Below are 21,320 nucleotides of genomic sequence, written 5' to 3'. Positions count from 1 at the left end.
ACAATTTAACATCCTCCCATATTGAACTGCTTTTGCCTGATTTTTGCTTGCGTATTTTACCAGTTTGTGGTCTCCTCTTCGCAATTTATTTTCGGACCTATCTTTCTGTCATTGGTAAATTTAGCAATCGTATATTCCTTTATCTAAGTTACTTATACAAGTTGTAAAAGATGAGGCCACTGTGGCATACCATGTGTCACATATTGTCATTCAGAAAGAAGAAAAGAAATCGGACTAGGAGTGGTTAATTTGGCCCTCAACTCTACCCTGAATATTAGACATGATTATGACTGATCTGCCACATGCCTCAGCCCGTCTCTACTGCTAGCTTATTATAGCCCTAAACTCTCCAATCTTTCAAAAACTTATCTATCTCCTCTCTAAATACTTCTATGATTAGCCTCCAGAAATATCCGGAGTAGAGAATTTAAGACATTCGCTGCCCGTTGGGGGGAAAAAAAAATTGTTTCTAAATGAGAGCTGTAGAATAATATCCCCTAGGTGGGGATTTCCCCCAGGGCTGGAGGCATCTACCCCACATCTACCCTGTCAAGCCCCCTCAGAATCTTGTGTTTCAGTAACATCACCCCTCATTCTTCTAACATTGAATGAATAAACAAATAAATAATCTGGATAAGTCAACCCCTCATTCCAGGCGTCAGTCAAGCGAATCTCTTCCAATGCCTATAATTTCTTAAGTACAAGGCTCAAAACTGTACACTGTGTTCCAGGTGAAGCCTCATCAACACCCTGTACAGTTGAAAGGTGCTTTGCATGGGCTCAGATTGGTACTGTGCATACTTACGGTCCTTTTTAGGAGCTCGGGTGAAGCAAAGTGGTATGTAATGGATGCAGGAGGGGTGCTGGGGCTTGAGGGAGCTACAGTGTTATGTAAGATATTTAGGAACTGGAGCGGATTATAGAGATAGGGAGGTGTGTCAAGGCTAGAGGAGGCTGTAGACAGGTGGAACATCGGGCTGGATAAGGTTAAAGATTAGGGAAGGGTGTATATTCAAGCTTTGGAGTATGACGTAGTTATTAAATAAATTAGAAACTGGCACCTATTAATATCATTGATCCAGATGTAATTGATAAAAGATTCCTCTGAATAGTCTAGCCCGTAGATGGAACGCTTGTGCCATTCTTTCTGTTTAGTTCACAACCTAGCGGGAAAAAAGCGCCACTCAAGGTGGGAAACAGAAAGCTGACAGTGGACTTGATGGATTGCCTTCCGTCCACTGCCAGTCACATGGTATTTGAAGGGATGTTCCTTGAACGTGTCAAAACTTTTGTTTTTATTTGACCATGTGTTGAATACAGACATGATGGATGTTTGTGGAGTTCATACCATGGAATTGAGTATGGTGGGGACACACAGATGAGTACTGGGCTTCTGTTGTAGTTGCCTTGGATTGGGAATCTCCTGCCACCAAATTAAAATAAATGGAGACCCTTTGAAGCATTTTGGAAGCAACAATCTAAGTGTGCTTTAGTGTGCACCAGTTCTGTAATTTGTCTTCCTGTGGTGCAAGTTTTTCAATTGGTCAACAGATTGTGATACCAACACTGACAGCTGGAGGACACTTTCACGTTTCACTTCCTCCCCTTTTAAAATGTCTGAAAAACAAGGGCTCACAATTCCATCCTCCCTGATTCCTGAGGGACAGCAACTGGATGTGAAGCCAGCAAATCTAGATTATTATTTATGCCCATCCTAAATTGCCCTCCTCCAGACAATTAGGAATAGGCAATAAATACTGGCCAGCAACACCATTATCCCATGATCAAATGAAATTGCTTGGCCTCATCCCAAAATGACCTTTTAGTTCCCAGTTCAAACATAATAATGCTTTTTTTTGTTCTATTACAAAGTAGCTGTACCTTTTGTTCCAGCAGAACGCTGTGTGTTAGTATCCACTGTACTCTCTGCTGCGTTTTAATGGGAGCTTGCTTGTTGGATGCAGGGTGTTTATTCTTATCGCTGTCCAGATAGAGTTGGCCTGTGGGTCATAAATTGACCCTGAGGGCTGCATACAATTAAACACCGCTGTAAGCGGCTGGAGAGGGTAGTTCCAAAGTAGTTCAAACGGGTGGTTCTATGACCTGTGACAATTTCTGCCAATCCTTCGCTGCAGAGCATTCAAATGGCACCTTGCTACGTAGTATAGTTCAAGTGGCTGGCAGTATGATCAGAGTACTCTTCAAACAGAGTGCATAGGAGGTTCTGTCACTCTATCACAGATGTTATGGCCATATTTCCATACTGCTCACTTTCAGTTGCACAGTGACAGAAATACAGATGGATGGATGGAATCCATTTTTGGCATGGAGTCATATGGTACTGTGACATCGCACGTTGTACATCATGTGTAGGCTAATCTGTAAAATACATTTGGCAGTTGATGGAAGTCTATGGGCCAACGTTTAAGGGACTAATTATCTTGATCCTATTAGTCAAAAATCACATGACATTGGGTTATAGTCCAGCAGTTTATTTGAAACCGCAAGCTTTCGGAGCCTCACTCCTTCCTCAGGCAGCTAGTGTTTGTGCAATATATTCACATCAGGTGTATGACCCTTTGATCTTTTACTTATAAATTCTGTGTGCGAACTATTCCCTCTCACAAGCTCTCCGAGGAAGAAATGGGAGCTCCAAAAGCTTGTGGTTTCAAATAAACTTTTTTTAGATTAGATTACTTACAGTGTGGAAACAGGCCCTTCGGCCCAATAAGTCCACACTGACCCGCCGAAGCGTAACCCACCCAGACCCATTCCCTGGAATGGACTCTTCAGCCAACTTAAATTGCTATGGGGCAAAAAAGAAAGACACCTGAAGATGAAGTTATTAGACGGTAAAAGGTTATCAGAGTTTATTGAAAATGCCATAGGCAGGAGACTGAATATGCAAAATACTCAACAAAGGAAGTTAGCAGGGGGACAATGGGATTTTGTTTTAATGTATTGATTTAGAATGATCAACATTTTATTGTCTAAAAAGGTGCTGGCAGATGTTGCAGGGAAATAGGATATATACTTAAAATGGGCAAGACTTGCAGATCCTGTGGAGTGAGCAGCGGAGCAAGACTCTCTCCTGTGACTTATTTCGGAAGGCTGACTGAGGATGCATTGAACTGGAATTGTGTTGGCAAAACATGAAAGTTCGTGGTGGGGAGAACTTGTGGGCGGGGGGGGGGGATATGAGATTTATTACAGGCAAATTGTGTTTGCAAACTGGATTTGAGTTCTTGTTGAGAGGTTAACTAACACAGTTGGGGGAGGATGTGGCACAGCGAGAGGAGAGCGGAACGTACCAGCAACGAAATCAGAGATAAGCAGCAATAAAATTAGAAACTCTCCAAACATTGGCAATCTATGTACACAAATGTTAGAAGGTAGCAGGAAAAGTTGATAAGGTTGTTATAAAAGACATTGGAGTGCAGCACAGTGGTTAGCACTGCTGCTTCACACCGCCAGGGACCAGGGTTCGATTCCAGCCTCGGGCGACTGTCTGTGTGGAGTTTGCACATTCTCCCAGTGTCTGTCTGGGTTTCCTCCGGGTCCTCCAGTTTCCTCCCACAGTCCAAAGATGTGAAAGTTAGGTGAACTGGCCATGCTAAATTGCCCGCAGTGTTCAGGGATGTGTAGGTTAGGTGCATTAATCAGGGGTAAATATGGAATAATAGGGCAGGGGAATGGGTCTGGGTGGGTTACTCTTCCGAGGGTCGGTGTGGATTTGCTGGGCCTAATTGGCTGTTTCCACATTGTAGAGATTCTGTGAAAAAGATGTAGAAGAGCCTGGACTTTATGAAGGGAGGGGTGGGATATAAAAGCAAGGAAGCTGCATTAAACCTTTATTAATCTTAGATTTAGCCTCAGTGTGGCCAGTTTAGTCATGACATTTTAGTTTGGAGAGGATGTAGGGGATATTTGTTCAACTCGAACTTGAGATGAGGGAATTTAGTTCTGTGGGGAGAGTTGGTATTTCCTCAGAGCGAAAAAAAGGTTGATGGGGAGAAACATTCGAGTTGTTCAGTCATGTCAGTGAAGCCAGTGGTATCCTGGTCAGTAACACAGGACAGATATTTCAGGAAATTGGCACAAAAAACAGAAAATAGATGAATGATTGTTCCACAGTTGTTGTAATCGTGTTCACACTTCCTGAAATGTGGCAAATGCAGATTAAATTGTCCCTTTTCAAAATGATTGGCATTGATATTTAAAAAGGAGGAATTTACAGTAATTAGGGAAAGCAATGGCAGTGTGGTATTAACTGGGTGGCTCTTTCCAGGTACCAGCTCAGCTGCAGTGGATTGAACAGTCACCTGCTGTGGAATTCTATTCGATCATGATGTCTAGAGCCTCGGACAGCTCCAATGTGTAGCTGCTCATTGCTTTTGATTGTCAGTTGGAGAGTTTTTTTCTGCATGTGTTTTCTGTCGCAGTTGAGTGATATCCGGTCATGAACGATCTGATTGCCCTGTTTTCTCCTTTTCATGTAGATGAACCTCAGTCACCTGGTACTGTGAGCAGGGAGGCTCGTTCCACTGCCAACAAGAATCGGATTGTGGCATTAGAGAAACAGCTTAATATCGAGATGAAGGTGAAGCAAGGAGCTGAGAATATGATCCAGATGTACTCTGGTGCACCTGTGAAGGTGAGGGAAACATTGCCATGAGAATGTTATTGGCTATGGTTGGAAAATATGGGTGAAAAGCTGCACTTGGCCACTTGACAACACATGACACACAACTTAGTTCAGAACCATTAAGCTTGAAACAATCACTCCAATTTATTTTGGGGCGTGAATAGAGAAAGGAAAATGACTTTGGTATTCTGGAATGCTGGAAGAGATCTTACTGGAGCTAATTAGAAACAGGAACAAAAATAGACCATTCAGCCTGTTGAGTTTGCTGTGATGCTCGGTAAGAGTTGTTCAGCTGATGTAATTGGGACCTTAACTTCACAAATGTTGCATGTGTTTCCTCTCAATCAGTTTGCTGACTTGGGTTTGTTAGGTTGAATTTTCAAAAGCAGACAATACATTGGATCCACAGACCAGAAACAGGCCACTCATCATTTTCGAGTCAAACTGTTATACAACCTGGAAATGGACTCTTCAGCCAACTCATCCACGCCGAACAGATATCTTAAACCAATCCAGTCCCATTTGCCAACACTTGGCCCATATCACTCTTAAAACCACCCTATTCATATACCTAACCTTTTAAATGTTATAGTTGGACCAGTCTCCACCACTTCCATACACGCAACGCCCTCTGCATGAAAAGGTTGCCCTTTTAAGTCCCTTGTTAATCCTTCCCATTTCACCTTAAACTTATGCCCTCCAATTTTAGACTCTCCTATACTGGGCTTGGCTAATCACCCTATCCATGCCCCTCATGATTTTATAAACCTCCATCAGGTCATTCCAGTGCGTGTAGAATGTCAGAGACTGAGTTAGGCTATTTCGCCCCTTGCATTCACTTCTGCCATTTCTTGGACTGTGGTGATTTTTGATTCTGTAGCTTTAGCTCCGTTTTCCTACTCAAGCACCATGTCCCTCGACTTCCTTGTTTAAAAAATACATCAGTCTCGAGCTTGTGATCGCAAAGAATTGCGCACCACTGCCCCCTAGGGCAAGGAACCTCAGATTCTCCAAGAATACTTTCTATCATGCACAAATAAGACTCGATCTTGAAACCTCGGTCACTGAAAAGTTAGTAAATGCTGAGGCCTCAGACCCTGCTCTTTGAGACCTGTTATCTTGCCAACCTAAAGCTGAGCAGTCTGTTCCACACTCTGTTTCCTGACCCTTAACAAATCCTGTACCTTTTCCCTTGTATATTACCCCAGTCCATGATGCTGCAGCCCTGTCAAGTGCCTTTCAAATGCATATATTTTGTTTCCCCCTTTAAATTGAGTAGATTTGTTAAGACCATTTCCTTTCAGAAAACCATGTTGACTCTGTTTGGTCATACTAGGAATTTCCAAGTGCTTTGCTGAACAGAGCACTTTAAACACCTCAGTAGGTGTTTAACACCTCACTTGATGACCCTCCCACACTGTTAACAAAGGCAAATGCAATCAACTGTCTATCTAGCAGCTAGCCCCAGGAGTTGCTCAAGCAGCTGCCTCTTTCAGTCACTTTGTGCAGATCAGAACTCTATGCAATATTTTTAAGAGTGGTCTAAGTAATACTGCAAACCGTCCTTGTGTAACCTCAATGCTGTTTTATTCTAGGTGTCAGACATTCAAGGAAAATACCCCAACTGCCTCCTTGCCCAGCTGTCCTGTGACTTTCAGGGATCGGACCAGATGACTTTGTTCCCCTCCACTTTTGGCATCTGAATGTTTATTCTGTATAGGGGGTCCTTGATTTACAAGGTCCAAATTGCAAAGTCTTGTACTGAGAACTGTGTTCCCGCACAGGCATTTAAGGACTTGATAGGCGAACATTTCTTGTACATTATGAACAACTACTTTATGTCCTCCTGCATTGTGGATTAACTTGCATACAGATCCACTTGCAAATGGACTCCAGAACGGGACCCTTGCCACCTTTGCCTTTCCCAGATGCATTACCTGAACTTGTCTGGACTGAATTCCATTAGCCATTTTCCTGCCTACCTGAACCATACATTGTTAGTTTCCTGTAGTCTGCAACTTTCTTAGGTGTTATCAACCACAGGGCTTATTTACGTATAATTTTCATACTTCTGGAGCCCGCCCCCTGCATGTATATCCAAATCATTGATATTTATAGCAACAGCAGGGGACCCAGAACATAGCCAAGAGAGAGCACTGCTTCCACAGAGCACTCCAGCCAGACAAACCTCATTGACGATTAGAAAGAACAAAGAACAAGGCTATTCAGCCCTCCAAGCCTGCGCTGACACTTACTGCCCTTCCAGCCTCAAACTAACAGAGTCGGTATCCCTCTCTTTCCTTCCTATCCATGTATTCGTCCAGGTGATTCTTGAATGCTGCTATTGTTCCTGCTTCCACCCCCTCCTCTGGCAGCGTGTTCCAGGCACTCCTTTGAGTGAAAAACATGTCTTGCACATCTCTTTTAAACACCTAACCACTCACTGCCATCACCACCCCTCAGCAATGAACCTTGTAACTGTGTCCCATAGTAATTGACCACTCAGCCCTGGGGAAAAGACTCATCATCTGCTACTTACAGTCAAAGAGTCACAGAGATGTACAGCACGGAAACAGACCATTCAGTCCAACTTGTCCACGCCGACCAGATATCCGAACCTAATCTAGTCTAATTTGCCAGCACTTGGCCCATATCCCTCCATACCCTTCCTATTCATATACCCATCCAGATGCCTTTTTAATTTTAGAATTGTACTAACCTCCATCACTTCCTCTGGCTGCTCATTCCATACAAATACCACCCTCTGTGTGGAAAAAGTTGCCCCTTAGGTCTCTTTTATATCTTTCCCCTCTCACCCTAAACCTATGCCCTCTAGTTCTGGACTCCCCGACCCCAGGGAAAAGACTTTGCCTATTTACCCTATCCATGCTGCTCATGATTTTATAAACCTCGATAAGGTCACCCCTCAGCCTCTGATGCTGCATGGAAAAACAGCCCCAGCCTGTTCAGCCTCTCCCTATAGCTCAAATCCTCCAACCCTGGCAACATCCTTGTAAATCTTTTCTGAACCTTTTCCACTTTCACAACATCTTTCCGATAGGAAGGAGACCAGAATTGCACGCAATATTCCAAAAGTGGCCTAACCAATGTCCTGTACAGCCGCAACATGACCTCCCAACTCCTGTACTCAATACTCTGACCAATAAAGGAAAGCATACCAAATGCCGCCTTCACTATCCTATCTACCTGCAACTCCACTTTCAAGGAGCTATGAACCTGAACTCCAAGGTCCCTTTGCTCAGCAACATTCCCTGGGACCTTACCATTAAGTGTATAGGTCCTGCTAAGATTTGCTTTCCCAAATGCAGCTCCTCGCATTTATCTGAATTAAACTCCATCTGCCACGTCTCAGCCCATTGGCCCATCTGATCAAGATACCATTATAATCTGAGATAGCCTTCCCTGTCCACTACACTTCCAATTTTGGTATCATCTGCAAACTTACTAACTGTACCTCTTATGTTCACATTCAGGTCATTTATATGAATGATGAAAAGTAGAGGACCCAGCACTGATCCTTGTGGCACTCCACTGGTCACAGCCTCCAGTCTGAAAAACAACCCCCCACCAGCATCACCCTCTGTCTTCTACCTTTGAGCCAGTTCTGTATCCAAATGGCTAGTTCTCCCTTTATTCCATGAGATCTAACCTTGCTAATCAGTCTCCCATGGGGAACCTTGTTGAACGCCTTACTGAAGTCCATATAGATCACATCTACTGCTCTGCCCTCATCAATCCTCTTTGTTGCTTCAAAAGACTCCATCAAGTTTGTGAGACATGATTTCCCACACACAAAGCCATGCTGACTATCCCTAATCAGTCCTTGCCTTTCCAAATACATGTACATCCTGTCCCTCAGGATTGCCTCCACCAACAATGAAATCGCAGATTGGAAGTCTGTGACCAGTGGCATACCGCAAGGGTTGATGCTGGGTCCACTACTTTTCGTCATTTTTATAAATGATTTGGATGTGAATATAGGAGGTATAGATAGTAAGTTTGTAGCTGACACCAAAATTGGAGGTGTAGTGAATAGTGAAGAAGGTTACCTCAGATTACAACAGGATCTTGATCAGCTGGGCCAGTGGGCTGAGGAGTGGCAGATGGAGTTTAATTCAGATAAATGCGAGGAGCTGCATTTGGGAAAGCAAATCTTAGCAGGACTTATACACTTAATGGTAAGGTCCTAGGGAGTGTTGCTGAACAAAGAGACCTTGGAGTTCAGGTTCATAGCTCCTTGAAAGTGGAGTTGCAGGTAGATAGGATAGTGAAGAAGGTGTTTGGTATGCTTTCCTTTATTGGTCAGAGTATTGAGTACAGGAGTTGGGAGGTCATGTTGCGGCTGTACAGGACATTGGTTAGGCCACTTTTGGAATATTGCGTGCAATTCTGGTCTCCTTCCAATCGGAAAGATGTTGTGAAAGTGGAAAATGTTCAGAAAAGATTTACAAGGATGTTGCCAGGGTTGGAGGATTTGAGCTATAGGGAGAGGCTGAACAGGCTGGGGCTGTTTTCACTGGAGCATCAGAGGCTGAGGGGTGACTTTATAGAGGTTTATAAAATCATGAGGAGCATGGATCGGGTAAACAGATAAAGTCTTTTCCCTGGGGTGAGGGAGTCCAGAACTAGAGGGCATAGGTTTAGGGTGAGAGGGGAAAGATATAAAAGAGACCTAAGGGGCAAAGTTTTCATGCAGAGGGTGGTACGTGTGTGGAATGAGCTGCCAGAGGAAGTGGTGGAGGCTGGTACAATTCCAACATTTAAAACGCATCTGAGTGGGTATATGGAGGATAGTGGGCTAGTGTAGGTTAGGTGGGCTTGGATCGGCGCAACATCGAGGGCCGAAGGGCCTGTACTGCGCTGTATTCTTCTATGTTCTATGTTCTATGAATAGGAAGGGTTTAAAAGGATAGGGGCCAAGTGTTGGCAAAGGGGACTAGATTGGGTTAGGATATCTGGTCGGCATGGATGGGTTGGCCCAAAGGATCTGTTTCTGTGCTGTACATCTCGATGACTCTATAACTTGCACACCACCGACATCAGGCTCACCAGTCTATAGTTCCCTGGCTTGTCCTTACCACCTTTCTTTAACAGTGTACCACGTTTGCCAACCTCCAGTCTTCTGGCACCTTACCTGTGTTCCTAGCCTCCTAACAGATGACTCCTAGCAGAGCGCTTTAGGGAACATCTCCGGGACACCTTCACCAATGAACCACACCGCCCTGTGGCCCAACATTTCAACTCCCCCTCCCACTCTGCCGAGGACATGGAGATCCTGGGTCTCCTTCACCGCCGCTCCCTCACCACCCAACGCCTGGAGGAAGAACGCCTCATCTTCCGCCTCGGAACACTTCAACCCAGGGCATCAATGTGGACTTCAACAGTTTCCTCATTTCCCCTTCCCCCACCTCACCCTAGTTCCAAACTTCCAGCTCAGCACTGTCCCCATGACTTGTCCGGACTTGTCCGACCTGCCTAACTTCTTTTCCATCTATCTACTCCACCCTCTCCTCCCTGACCTATCACCTTCATCTCCTCCCCCACTGACCCATTGTACTCTAGGCTACTTTCTCCCCACCCCCACCCTCCTCTAGCTTATCTCTCCACCCTTCAGGCTCTCTGTCTTTATTCCTGATGAAGGGCTTTTGCCCGAAACGTCAATTTTACTGCTCCTCGGATGCTGCCTGAACCTTTGTCTCACACTGCCCATGCTGACTGAAATGTCCATCCACACTAGCCCTCCCCCCTTTCCCTGCACTTGCTGTCCGTGTATTTGTCCAAATGCCTTTTAAATGTTATTAATGTACCCGCCTCAGCCACTTCCGCTCGCAGCTCATTCTCCATGCCGTATGACCCTCTGTAAGAAAAGGTTGTCCCTCAGGTTCCCTTTTATTCTTTCCCCTCTAACTTTAGACTGATGCCCTCTAGTCCTCGATTCCCCAACCCTGAGGAAAAAAGATCCCCCCTCAGTCTCCGCACTCTAAAGAAACATGTCCTAGCTTGTCCACTGTCTCCCCATAACTCACACCATTGAGTCCTGACAATGTCCTTGTAAATTTCTTCTGCACTCTTTCCAGTTTAATAGCATCCTTCCTGTAGCACGGTGACCAAAACTGAACACAATACCCACAAGTGTGGCCTCACCAACGTCCTTTACAGCTGCAATATAACCTCCCACCTTCTATACTCAGTGCCCTGACTGATGGAGGCCAGTGTGCCAAAAGCCTCCTTCACTGTCCTGTCTACCTGGGACTCCACTTTCAGAGAACCGTGCACCTGAACTCCAAGGTCCCACTGTTCTACCACTCCTTAAGGCCCAACTGTTCACCATGAAACTCCTACCTTGATTTGTCTTTCAAAGTGCAAGACCTCACACTTAGAACATAGAACAATACAGCACAGAACAGGCCCTTCAGCCCACGATGTTGTGCCGAACATTTGTCCCAGCTTAAGCACCCATCCATGTACCTATCCAATTGCCGCTTAAAGGTCACCAATGATTCTGACTCTGCCACTCCCACAGGCAGCACATTCCATGCCCCCACCACTCTCTGGGTAAAGAACCCACCCCTGACATCTCCCCTATACCTTCCACCCTTCACCTTAAATTTATGTCCCCTTGTAACACTCTGTTGTACCCGGGGGAAAAAGTTTCTGACTGTCTACTCTATCTATTCCTCTGATCATCTTATAAACCTCTATCAAGTCACCCTTCATCCTTCGCCGTTTCAACGAGAAAAGGCCTAGCACTTATCTATCTTCAACTCCATTTGCCATTTCTCGGCCCACTTCCCCAGCTGATCAAGGTCCTTCTGCAATTTCTGATAACCTTCCTCACTGTCCATGATACCGCCCACCCAAGTGTCATCAGACTTACTAATCAAGTCTTGTACATTCTCATTCAAATCATTGATATAGATAACAAACAGCAATGAGCCCAGGACCAACTCCTGAGACACTCCCCCAGTCACAGGCCTCCAGTTCCACAGCATCCTTCCACTATTACCCTCTGCTTCCTACCATCAAGCCAATTGCGTATCCAACCTGCCAGCTCCCCCTGGATTCCATGTGATCTAAAGCAGCCTACCATGTGGAACCTTATCAAAGGCCTGACTGAAATCCATAGAGACTACATCCACCACCCTGCCCTTGTCAACCTTCCTGGTCACTTCATCAAAGAACTCGAACAAATTTGAGGTATGATCTCCCACCACAAAGCCATGCTGACTACTCCTAATCAAACCCTGTCTTTCCAAATGCATGTATATCTTATCCCTCAGTATCATCGCAAGTGACTTACCCACCACAGATGTTAGGCTTATTGGTCTATAACTTTTCTTTGCAACCTTTTCTGAATAAGGGCACAACACTCGTTACCCTCCAGTCTTCCGGGACCTCACCCATGACTAACAATGGTTCCTTAATATCAGCCAGGGCCCCCACAATTTCTTCTCTAGCTTATTACGATGTTTTTGGAAATATCTGGTCGGGACCAGGAGATTTATCCACCTTCATACATTCTAATACATCCGTCACCACCTCTACTGTGATATGCACTGTCTCCCAAATCCCAGCGGTTATGTCTTTCTCCACCGTAAACACAGAGGAGAAATATTCAGAACCTTGCCCATCTCCTGCGGTTCCACACTTTCATGTCTGCTTTGGTTATTGAGGGGTCCTATTCTCTCTCTAGTTATTCTTTGTCATTTAATATACTTAAAGTTACCCTTTGAATTCGCCCTAACCTTCTCAGCCAAGGCTATCTCATGTCCCCTTTTCGCCCTCCTGATTTCCTCCTTCAGTAAGCTGCTGTATCCCCTGTGTACCTCTAGTCATTCCCTTCATCCCAGCTGCTTGTACCCGAGACATCACTCCTTTTCTTTCGGGTCAAAGCCTCAATATCTCTTGTCATCCAGGGTTCCCTAATCCTGATAACTTTGCCTCCCACCCTCACTCTAGCTAATTCACTTTTTAAGGCCTCCCACTTGCTTGAGGCCCCTTTGCCTGCAGACAGCCCCTGCAAGCTCCTGTCTAATTCCAGCAACATTTGCCTTGCCCCAGTTTAGAACTTGAACCCGTGGACCAGTTTTGTCCCTCTCCATGAGTGTTTTAAAATGAATAGAACTATGGTCACTGGTCCCAAAGCAGTCTCCCACTGTCACCTCAGTCACCTGTCCTGCCCTATTTCCCAAGAGTAGGCCGGGTTTTGTCCCCTTCCCAAGGAGGACCCTCTATGTACTGCTTGAGGAAACTTTCCTGAACAGACTTCACAAATACCACCCCCTCTAAGCCCTTGACGCTATGGCAGACCTCGTCTCTGTTTGGAAAATTAAAATCCCCCACTGTGACAACCCTACTGCTCCTGCAAGTCTCCCTTATCTCCCTGTATATTTGTTTGTCTAATTCCTGTTGACTATTTGGGGGCCTGTGGTACAACCCCAATAACATCACCACCCCCTTCCTATGTCTTAGCTCCACCCACTTGCCCTCCACGGTTGACCCTTCAGTTATTTCATCTCTGATTACTGCTGTGTTACGCAGCTTAAACAAAAACACAACTCCCCCTTCCCCCTCCTTCCACCACCTTAATTCTGACTAGATAGTGCCTTCTGGCTGCTCCCCCTCCCACTTGAGACCATTCTGCAGCTGCTCCGAGACATCAAACACACAAGTTTCATTAACCCTCACTACTTCATTAAAAACTCACCCAAGTTAATATTATCTCGGACGTGACCCTAGAAATAGTAGAAGCATCGGTGATCCTTTTCCAGCATTCTCTCGACTCTAGAGGAGTTGCAATGTACTGGAGGGTAGCTAATGTAACCCCACTCCTTTTGAAAAAAAGGAGGGAGAGAGAAAGGGGGGAATTGTAGGCTGGATAGCCTGACATTGGTTGTAAGGAAAATGTTGGAGTCAATCGTTAAGAAAGTAAGAGGTGAGCATTTAAAAGGTGATGACAGAATCTGTCTTGGTCAGTATGGATTCACTAAAGGGAAATCATGTTTGGCAAATCTTCTGAATTTTGTTTGAGGATGTGACCAGTAGAGTGGGCAGGGGTGAATCAGCAACATTGTGTACTTGACATTTCAAATGGCTTTTGACAAGGTTCCGTGCAAGAGTTTAGTAAGGAAATTAAAGCACATGGTATCGGAGGTAGTGTATTGACGTGGATGGAGAGCTGGTTGTCAGACAGGAAGCAGAGTGCTGGAGTAAATGGGTCCTTTTCAGAGCGACGGACAGGGATGAGTGAGGTACCACAGGCTTCAGTACTGGGACCCCCTGCTGTTCACAATATACATTAACCATTTGGATGAAGGAATTGAATGCAATATCTTCAAATGTGCGGACCACACTGAGCTGGGTGGCAGTGTGTCCTGTGAGGAGGATGCTAAGCCGTTGCAAGGTGATTTGGGCAGACTGGCTGAATGGGCAAATACTTGCCAAACGCAAGTGTGAGTAACTGTGAGGTTTATCACTTTCATCACAAAAACAGGAAGGCAGATTAGGATCTGAATGGTGGCAGTTTAGGAAAAGGTGAGGTGCAGCGAGACCTGGATGTCATGGCGGAACAGTCTCTGAAGGTTGGCACGCAGGTACAGCAGGCAGTGAGGAAAGCTAATGGCATGCTGGCCTTCATAGTGAGAGGATTGGGATATTGGAGTAAAGATGTCTTGCTGCAGTTATACAGGTCTGTAGTGAGACCACACCTTGCGTATTGTGTGCAGTTTTGGTCTCCCAAGTCTGAGGAAGGACATTCCTGTTATGGACGGAGCCCAACGAAGGTTCACCAGACTGATTCCCGGGACAGCAGGACTTACAAATGAGGAAAGATTGGATGGACTGGGCTCGTACTGGCTGGAATTTCGAAGAATGAGGGTGGGATCTCATAGAAACATATCAAATCCTGATGGGACTGGACAGGCTAGATGGGGGATGAATCTCCCCGATGTGGGGGAGGTCCAGGACTAGGGGTCACAGCCTAAGAATAAGGGGTAAAGCAATCAGGACTGAGATGAGAAAGAATTTCTTCATTGAGTTATGAACCTGTGGAATTCTCTCCCCCAGGAAGTTGCTGGGGCCAGTTCATTAGACTTATTCAAGTGGGAGCTGGACATGGGCCTTGTGGCTAAAGGAACCAAGGAGAGAAAGTGGGGATGGGAGAGTGAGATTGCGTGAACAGCCAATGGTCATACTGAATGGTGGAGCAGGCTCAAAGGGCTGAATGTTTCTGACTGACATATAACTCCAGACCCACAGCAATGTGGTTGACCCTGAAATGGCCTTGCCATTTGGGAGACAGAAAGGAATGGGACTGGACGTTTCACAGGAAATGTCAATAGCAAGTTCAGCAACCCTGCAAAGTCCTCCTTATCAATATCACGGTGTGAATGCCAAAATTGAGAGAGCTATCTTACAGACGAGTCAAACGACAGGAGTGATATTCTCAGAATCATACCCCCTGAACAATGTCTCAGACACCACCATTACCATCCTGGGTACGTCCTGTCTCATTGATAGGACAACCCAGTACAGAACAGTGGAGTTGGAGGGAGGTGTTGTGGGAGTTCTCAGGGCATCATGTCAAAGAAACCTGCAGATTACAATGCACGACTGCACTCTCCCCAACCCACCTCCCCACTTCTGCTGATGAATCAGTAAATCAATATGCTCGTCACCATTTGGAAGAAGTACTGGGGGTGGCAAGGGCACAGAATATGTGCTGAGTGACTTCAGAGTGGCTTGACCGTGACCATTACTGATCGAGGTGGTCAGATGCCAGACTAGGTTTGCAGCAGGTGGTGAGGGAAAAGCACATTTGACCTCCTCCTTCCCCATCTGCCTGCCACAGCCGCATGTGTCCATTACATAGTCCTTGTTTAGATAAAATCCAACCTTCACATTGATGATACCTTCCAGCATGTTGTGTAACGTGGTAAATGTGCTGAATGAGAAAAATTTATGACAGATCTAGCAATTCAAAAATGTCTATGAGATGCTGTGCAACATCATGGGTTGGCACGGTGGCTCAGTGGTTAGCACTGCTGCCTCACAGCGCCAGGACCCAGTTCAATTCCAGCCTCTGGCAACTGACTGTGTGGAGTTTGCACATTCTCCCCGTGTCTGCGTGGGTTTCCTCCGGGTGCTCCGGTTTCCTCCCATAGTCCAAAGATCTGCAGGTCAGGTGAATTGGCCAAGATAAAGTGTTCAGCGATGTGTAGGTTAGGTGCATTAGTCAGGGGGAAATGTAGACTAGTATGGGAATGGGCCTGGGTGGGTTACTCTTTGGAGGGTCAGTGCAGGCTGGCTGGGCCGAAGGGCCTGTTTCCACACTGTAAGGATTCTATTTCTAATTCTTAAAAAAAATCATGGCCCAACATATCCCCCACTGAACCATTGCCATCAGGCCAAGGGATCAATGGAGAGTGCAGGAGGGCATACCGGGAGCCGCACCTGGCAGACCTGAAGGTGAAGTGTCTACCTGCTGAAGCTACCAAACAGGACTACTTGCACGCCAAACAGCATAAGCAACAAGTGTTAGGACAAAGTGATTCTACAACCAATTATCTGTTCTCGGTACTGCTCTAATTGAGATTGGTGATGGACAATTGACTCACTGGAGGACAGTGCACACATATCCCGATCCTCAATTATACAGGATCAAAAGATAAGTATGAAACATTCAGAACAGTCTTAAGCCAGAAGTGCTAAGTGGATGATCCATCCCAATCTTCTCGTGATGTTCCAAGCATTATAGATGCCACTGTTCAGCCAACTTGATTCACTCCACCTATACCAAGGAATGGCTGGAATTACTGGATACTGCAAAGGGTAGGGGACCTGACAAAATTCGGACAGTATTTGTTTTTCGGAACTTGCCAAGCCTGAGCCAAACTATTCCAGTGCAATTCCATCACTGACACCTACCTGACAATGTGAACAATTGCCGTGTACACAAAATGACCACTCCATCTAAAACGTGCGTTACAGATATTCACTAAAGCTCCTTCGACAGTACTTCCATCCGCCCTCAATTATCACAGTTTGACCAAAGGGATCAGGAAAAGTGCTATCAAGCACCACTTCCTGAGCAATACTTGCTCACTCATGCCCAGTCTGGGTTTTGACATGACTGCTCAGCTTCTGAACTCATTACAGACTTGGTTCCAACAAAAATATCTGAATTCCAGAGGTGAGGCAAAAGTGACATCAAGACCATATTTGATCAAGTGTGGCATTGAGCAGTCCGAGCAAAACTGGAGTTAATGGGAATCTGGGGTTAAAACCTGGCAGAAAGGAAGACAGTGTGGTTCTTCGTTGTCTCTTTGGGATATCTGAATTCTGGGGCCCCCTTGGAGGAGTTCCTCAAGGTAGTGTCCATGTCCCAAACTTCTTCAGCAGCTTCACCAATGACCTCCTCTCTATCAAAAGGTCCAAAGTGGTTTGGTCACTGGTGTTATACAATGGTCAGCACCATTTGCAACTCTTCAGATACTGAAGCAGTCCGTGTCCAAATGCAGAACTGCTAAGTATGCAGGTTTGCACTGACAAATGGGGATTTTCTCTTAACATTCAATGACAGTGTTATCACATTATAATCCACCCACTGTCAATGTCCTAGGGTTTACTATTGACCAGAAAATGAACTGAATAAATATGTGGCTGCAAGAGCAGGTCAAAGGCTCGGAATCCTGCACCAAGTAACTCGCCACCTGACTCCCCAAAGCCTGTCCCCCATCTACAAGGCACAAGTCAGGAGTGTAATGATATACCCTCCACTTGCCTGGATGAGTACAGGTCCCACAACACTCAAGAACCAGGACAAAGCAGTTTGCTCAGTTGATGAAGAGTCACTTGACCCAAAACATTAACTCTCATTAGTCTCCCCAGATGCTGCCAGATCCGCTGAACCTCTCCAACAATTTCTGCTTTTGTTTCTGATTTACAGCATCTTAGTTCTATCGGTTTTTCTTCTACCATCTTCCATCTAAAACTTGCATTGCAGAAACCCAAGAAGATTCCTTAGATGGTACTTTCCAACTCATGACCACTTCCATCTAGAAGGACAAGAGCAGCAGATATATAGGAACGTCACCACCTGCAAATTCCCTTCCAAGCCATTCACCATCCAGATAAATCCTTTGTTATCCAGAATCCTGGAATTCCTTCACTGGCTGCATTGATCATGTACTGACACCAAATGAACAGCAGCAGTTCCAGAAGGTAGCTCCCCTCCACCTTCTGAAGGGAAAGTGGGAATAAGCAATCAATGCTGGCCCAGTCAGTGACCGTATGTCCTCTGAATGAGTCCAAAACATCCGGCAGTGGAGCCAACTTGAGAAAGAACATCATTATCCTCTCTTGTTGGGAGTATTTGTTTAGAGTGCCAATCCAACTTTCTTTTTTCTCCATGCTGACCCAGATTCATCCCAAAAGGTACACAATATTTAATGTTTCAGTCTATAGAACTGATGGTGTTGGTAGATGTTGGGCTGCATGTCACCGTTCTGACTTTGGCTGGAGTTTGGTTGACGATGCAGCTTAGTTGGGTGGGATTTCGGTTGAATGTATTTTGTGAGACGGTGATATCCCATGGTTTCCCCTGCTGGGTTTCGGACATTGCAGCCTCAGTTCCATGCTTGGTGAAGAAGCACGTTTTATCAATACACAATAAAGCTTATTTTGAATAAAACGACAGTTCGGCTTGTGTTTAGAAACATAGGAGTGGAAGTAGGCCATCCGGCCATGGATCCCATTTCATATTCAATGTGATCGATCTCAATGGCACACTTCCACTCTCTCTTCATACTCCTTGACACCTTTAGCCTCTTGAACTCCAGACCCAAGTAACCCAATCTGTCATATAAAAACAAATCCTGCCATGCTAGGAATCGGTCTGGTGGAGCTTTACTATCCTCCCTCTCTACCATATAATCACTTTTCCTTTGGTAAGGAGACCCAGCTTGCACAAAATCCTCTCCAGTGTGATCTCACCAACAGTACAGCTTGTTTATGTACTCAAGCCCTCTTGCAGTGAAGGCCAGCATACCACTTACCTCCATTGCTAGTTGGTGCACATGTGTGAGTGATGTACAAGAATCCTAAGGAAACCTATACAATTCTAACAGGATAAAGGCAGAAAGAATGTTCTTAATGAGTGTGGAGCGCAGACCCAGTGGTCACAGTGTAAGGATACTGGGTAGGCCATTTAGGACCAGGATGAGGAGATCTTCCTTCACCCAAAGAGTGGTAAGTCTGTGAAATTCTCTGTACAAGAAGGAGCTGGATGTTGTGTTTGGGGAGAATTGGGAGCTGCGTGCTGAGTTGGATGATCAGCTGTGATCACATTGAATAGCATGGCAGACTCAAAAGAGGTGAATGGCCTACTTTTTTTTAAAAATGTCTCTACAAGAGGCAATTTGTGCAGAGCTTTGCTCATTTGGATCATTTTGTGGTTCGTTCATTTATGCAATGTGAGCTTTTCTGGTAAAGCCAGCAGCTTTTGCTTATCCTTATCTGTCCGTGAGAAGGTGGTCGTGGTGAGCTGTCTTTTTGAACTGCTGCAGTCTGAGCTGATTTGAATGATGGAATATAAGGCACATGGATTGCAGAACCAACACAAAATTCTGCACTCAACCTGGCTGAGCCCAGCATGGTTCAGTACTTCAGACTTGGAGCTCCCATGTGCCAAATTTTGTTCTTGTGATATATTAATTGATCCCTGGATGTGCACAACCTGAGCTCTGTTGTCAAAAACCCTTTCAAAGAAAAGCAGAATTGAAGCATTTTGTTCCTTGTCAAATGAAAATTCCTTTCATTTTAATTTCGCTCTTTCCTTAATCCCAAAGGGACCGGAAGATGTTGTCCACTGCCCAACAGATGCTGCAAGACAGTAAAACCAAATTGAAGTGATCCGTATGCAGATCCGCAAGGCAGTGCAGGCAGATGAGTTGCACCTAGAAGATGAGGATGGCCAAGGTAAGTGGTGGTTAGGCTCTGTGCTCCCAGATACTAGGCTTATTCCAGCAACGAAAGCAGGGTATTCCTGCTGCTGCTGGAGAAAATAAAAACTAAGCCTTGGAAAAAACAACAAAAGGTTCTGGTGGCATCTGTGAAGAAAGAGTCATAAAGGAATTCAAACCTTAGCTCTGTCTCTCCACAAATACTGCCAGACCTACTGAGTTTCCCCAACACTCTTTATTTCAGGAGTTCCCATCATTTCTAAGCTTCATGAGTGAATTCTGTAGTCCTTCTCATTAAAGAAATGAAAGTTTAATAACCATTTAATGTTATTTAGATGAACATATTGGAGATATCTGGAATGTTGCACTGTGAAACAGTGAAAATGCCAAAACCTGTCAGCGTGTTTAGCATTTATCAGAATCTGTTTCATGCTCACGTTCACAATTTTGAAAAGCTTCATGCTCAAAATAAAATGAGCATCAGGCAATTATCTTTGTGGTGTTAGTCCAGTGAACACAGACAGCTTGAGTTCAGTGCAGTTACAGTACTGCTCTTGCGACAGATTTCAGATTGACAGGTGGGGGACCTACAGCAAAATTACCCAAGTTTGTCTTGTACACAAAAAGCAGGACCCAATCGAACCTGGCCCCACATGTAATCCGTCTCCTCTCCAGTCATCAGGAAAGTGACAGAAGGGGACATCAACAGTACTATCAAGCAGCACCTGCTCAGCAATAACCTGCTCAGTGACACACAGTTTGGGCTCCCCCCAGGGTCACTCAGCTCCTGACCTCATCACAGCCTTGGGTCAAACATGGACAAAAGAGCTGAATTCCAGAGGGGAGGGGAGAGGGACAGCCCTTGACATCAAGGCTGTAATCGACCGAGTGTGGCATCAAGGAGCCTCATGAAACTGGAATCAGTGGTATCAGGGCAAACTCCCCCGCTGGTTAGAGTCATACCTGGAACCTAGGAAGATGGTTGAGGTGTTGGAGGTCAGTTGTCTCAATTCCAGTGCATCTCTGTAGACGTTCATCAGGGTGCTATTCTGATCCCAAACATCTTCAACTGCTTCAGAAAATGACCTTTCCCCTACCTAAGGCCACAAGTGGGAAGGTTCCCTGAAGATTGCTCAACACATCATTCACAACTCCTCAGATACTGAAGCAGTCCGTTTCCAAATATAGCAAGACCTAGACATGAACCTTTTAATGGAGAGAAAGTCATGATGATGCAGCTGAAGGAGGTTGCCACAGGCATCTACTGTGATGCAATGGAGATAATTGGCCACCAACAAACACACATATATATATGTGTTCCTTCTGAGAGATTTCTCCTACTGCACATGAACTTTGATTTTGCTCGAAGTGCTTAATTGGCACAGTTGGTTAAATGTTGCTTTGATGTCAAGGAACAGGAACTCTTGTCTTGCTTCTTACGTTTCGACTCTTTTTGTTCATGTTTGGCCAAGGCTGTAGTGACAGGAACTGACTGACCCAGGTGAAACCCCAGCTGAGCACCAGTGAGCAGGTATTACTGAGCAAGGGCTGCTTTGTTGATGGGCAGTACTCGGAGTGGATTTGTTGTTGCTTTTGTGAACAGGAGGAATTACCGGGGCTGTTTTCCACATTGACAGTGTTGTACCTGTACTGGAACAGCTTACTAAAGGGGCATGGAAAATCCTGAAGCAAAA

The 21,320-nt window shown here is 45.3% G+C and overlaps 1 protein-coding gene across 1 annotated transcript in view; it reads left to right on the top strand.

Annotated features, from left to right (window-relative positions):
• LOC148136420 (serine/threonine-protein kinase N2-like) overlaps positions 1 to 19,642 on the top strand; it is an 85,374-nt gene extending 65,732 nt beyond the window's left edge. The window contains exons 3-4 of the mRNA XM_087983258.1: positions 4,500 to 4,655; positions 19,515 to 19,642. Of these exons, the coding sequence (XP_087839384.1) occupies positions 4,500 to 4,655; positions 19,515 to 19,576 (218 nt within the window). The 3' untranslated portion in view covers positions 19,577 to 19,642. The remainder of the gene's footprint in view (positions 1 to 4,499; positions 4,656 to 19,514) is intronic.
• Positions 19,643 to 21,320: the final 1,678 nt, after the last annotated feature.

This window comes from Chiloscyllium plagiosum, unplaced genomic scaffold (assembly GCF_037043375.1).
Source record: "Chiloscyllium plagiosum isolate Xiang-an unplaced genomic scaffold, Cpla_swu_hap1 HiC_scaffold_45, whole genome shotgun sequence".
Classification (NCBI taxonomy): domain Eukaryota; kingdom Metazoa; phylum Chordata; class Chondrichthyes; order Orectolobiformes; family Hemiscylliidae; genus Chiloscyllium; species Chiloscyllium plagiosum.
Note: the sequence above shows the minus strand (reverse complement) of the source record. Positions and strands in the feature narration are given on the sequence as shown.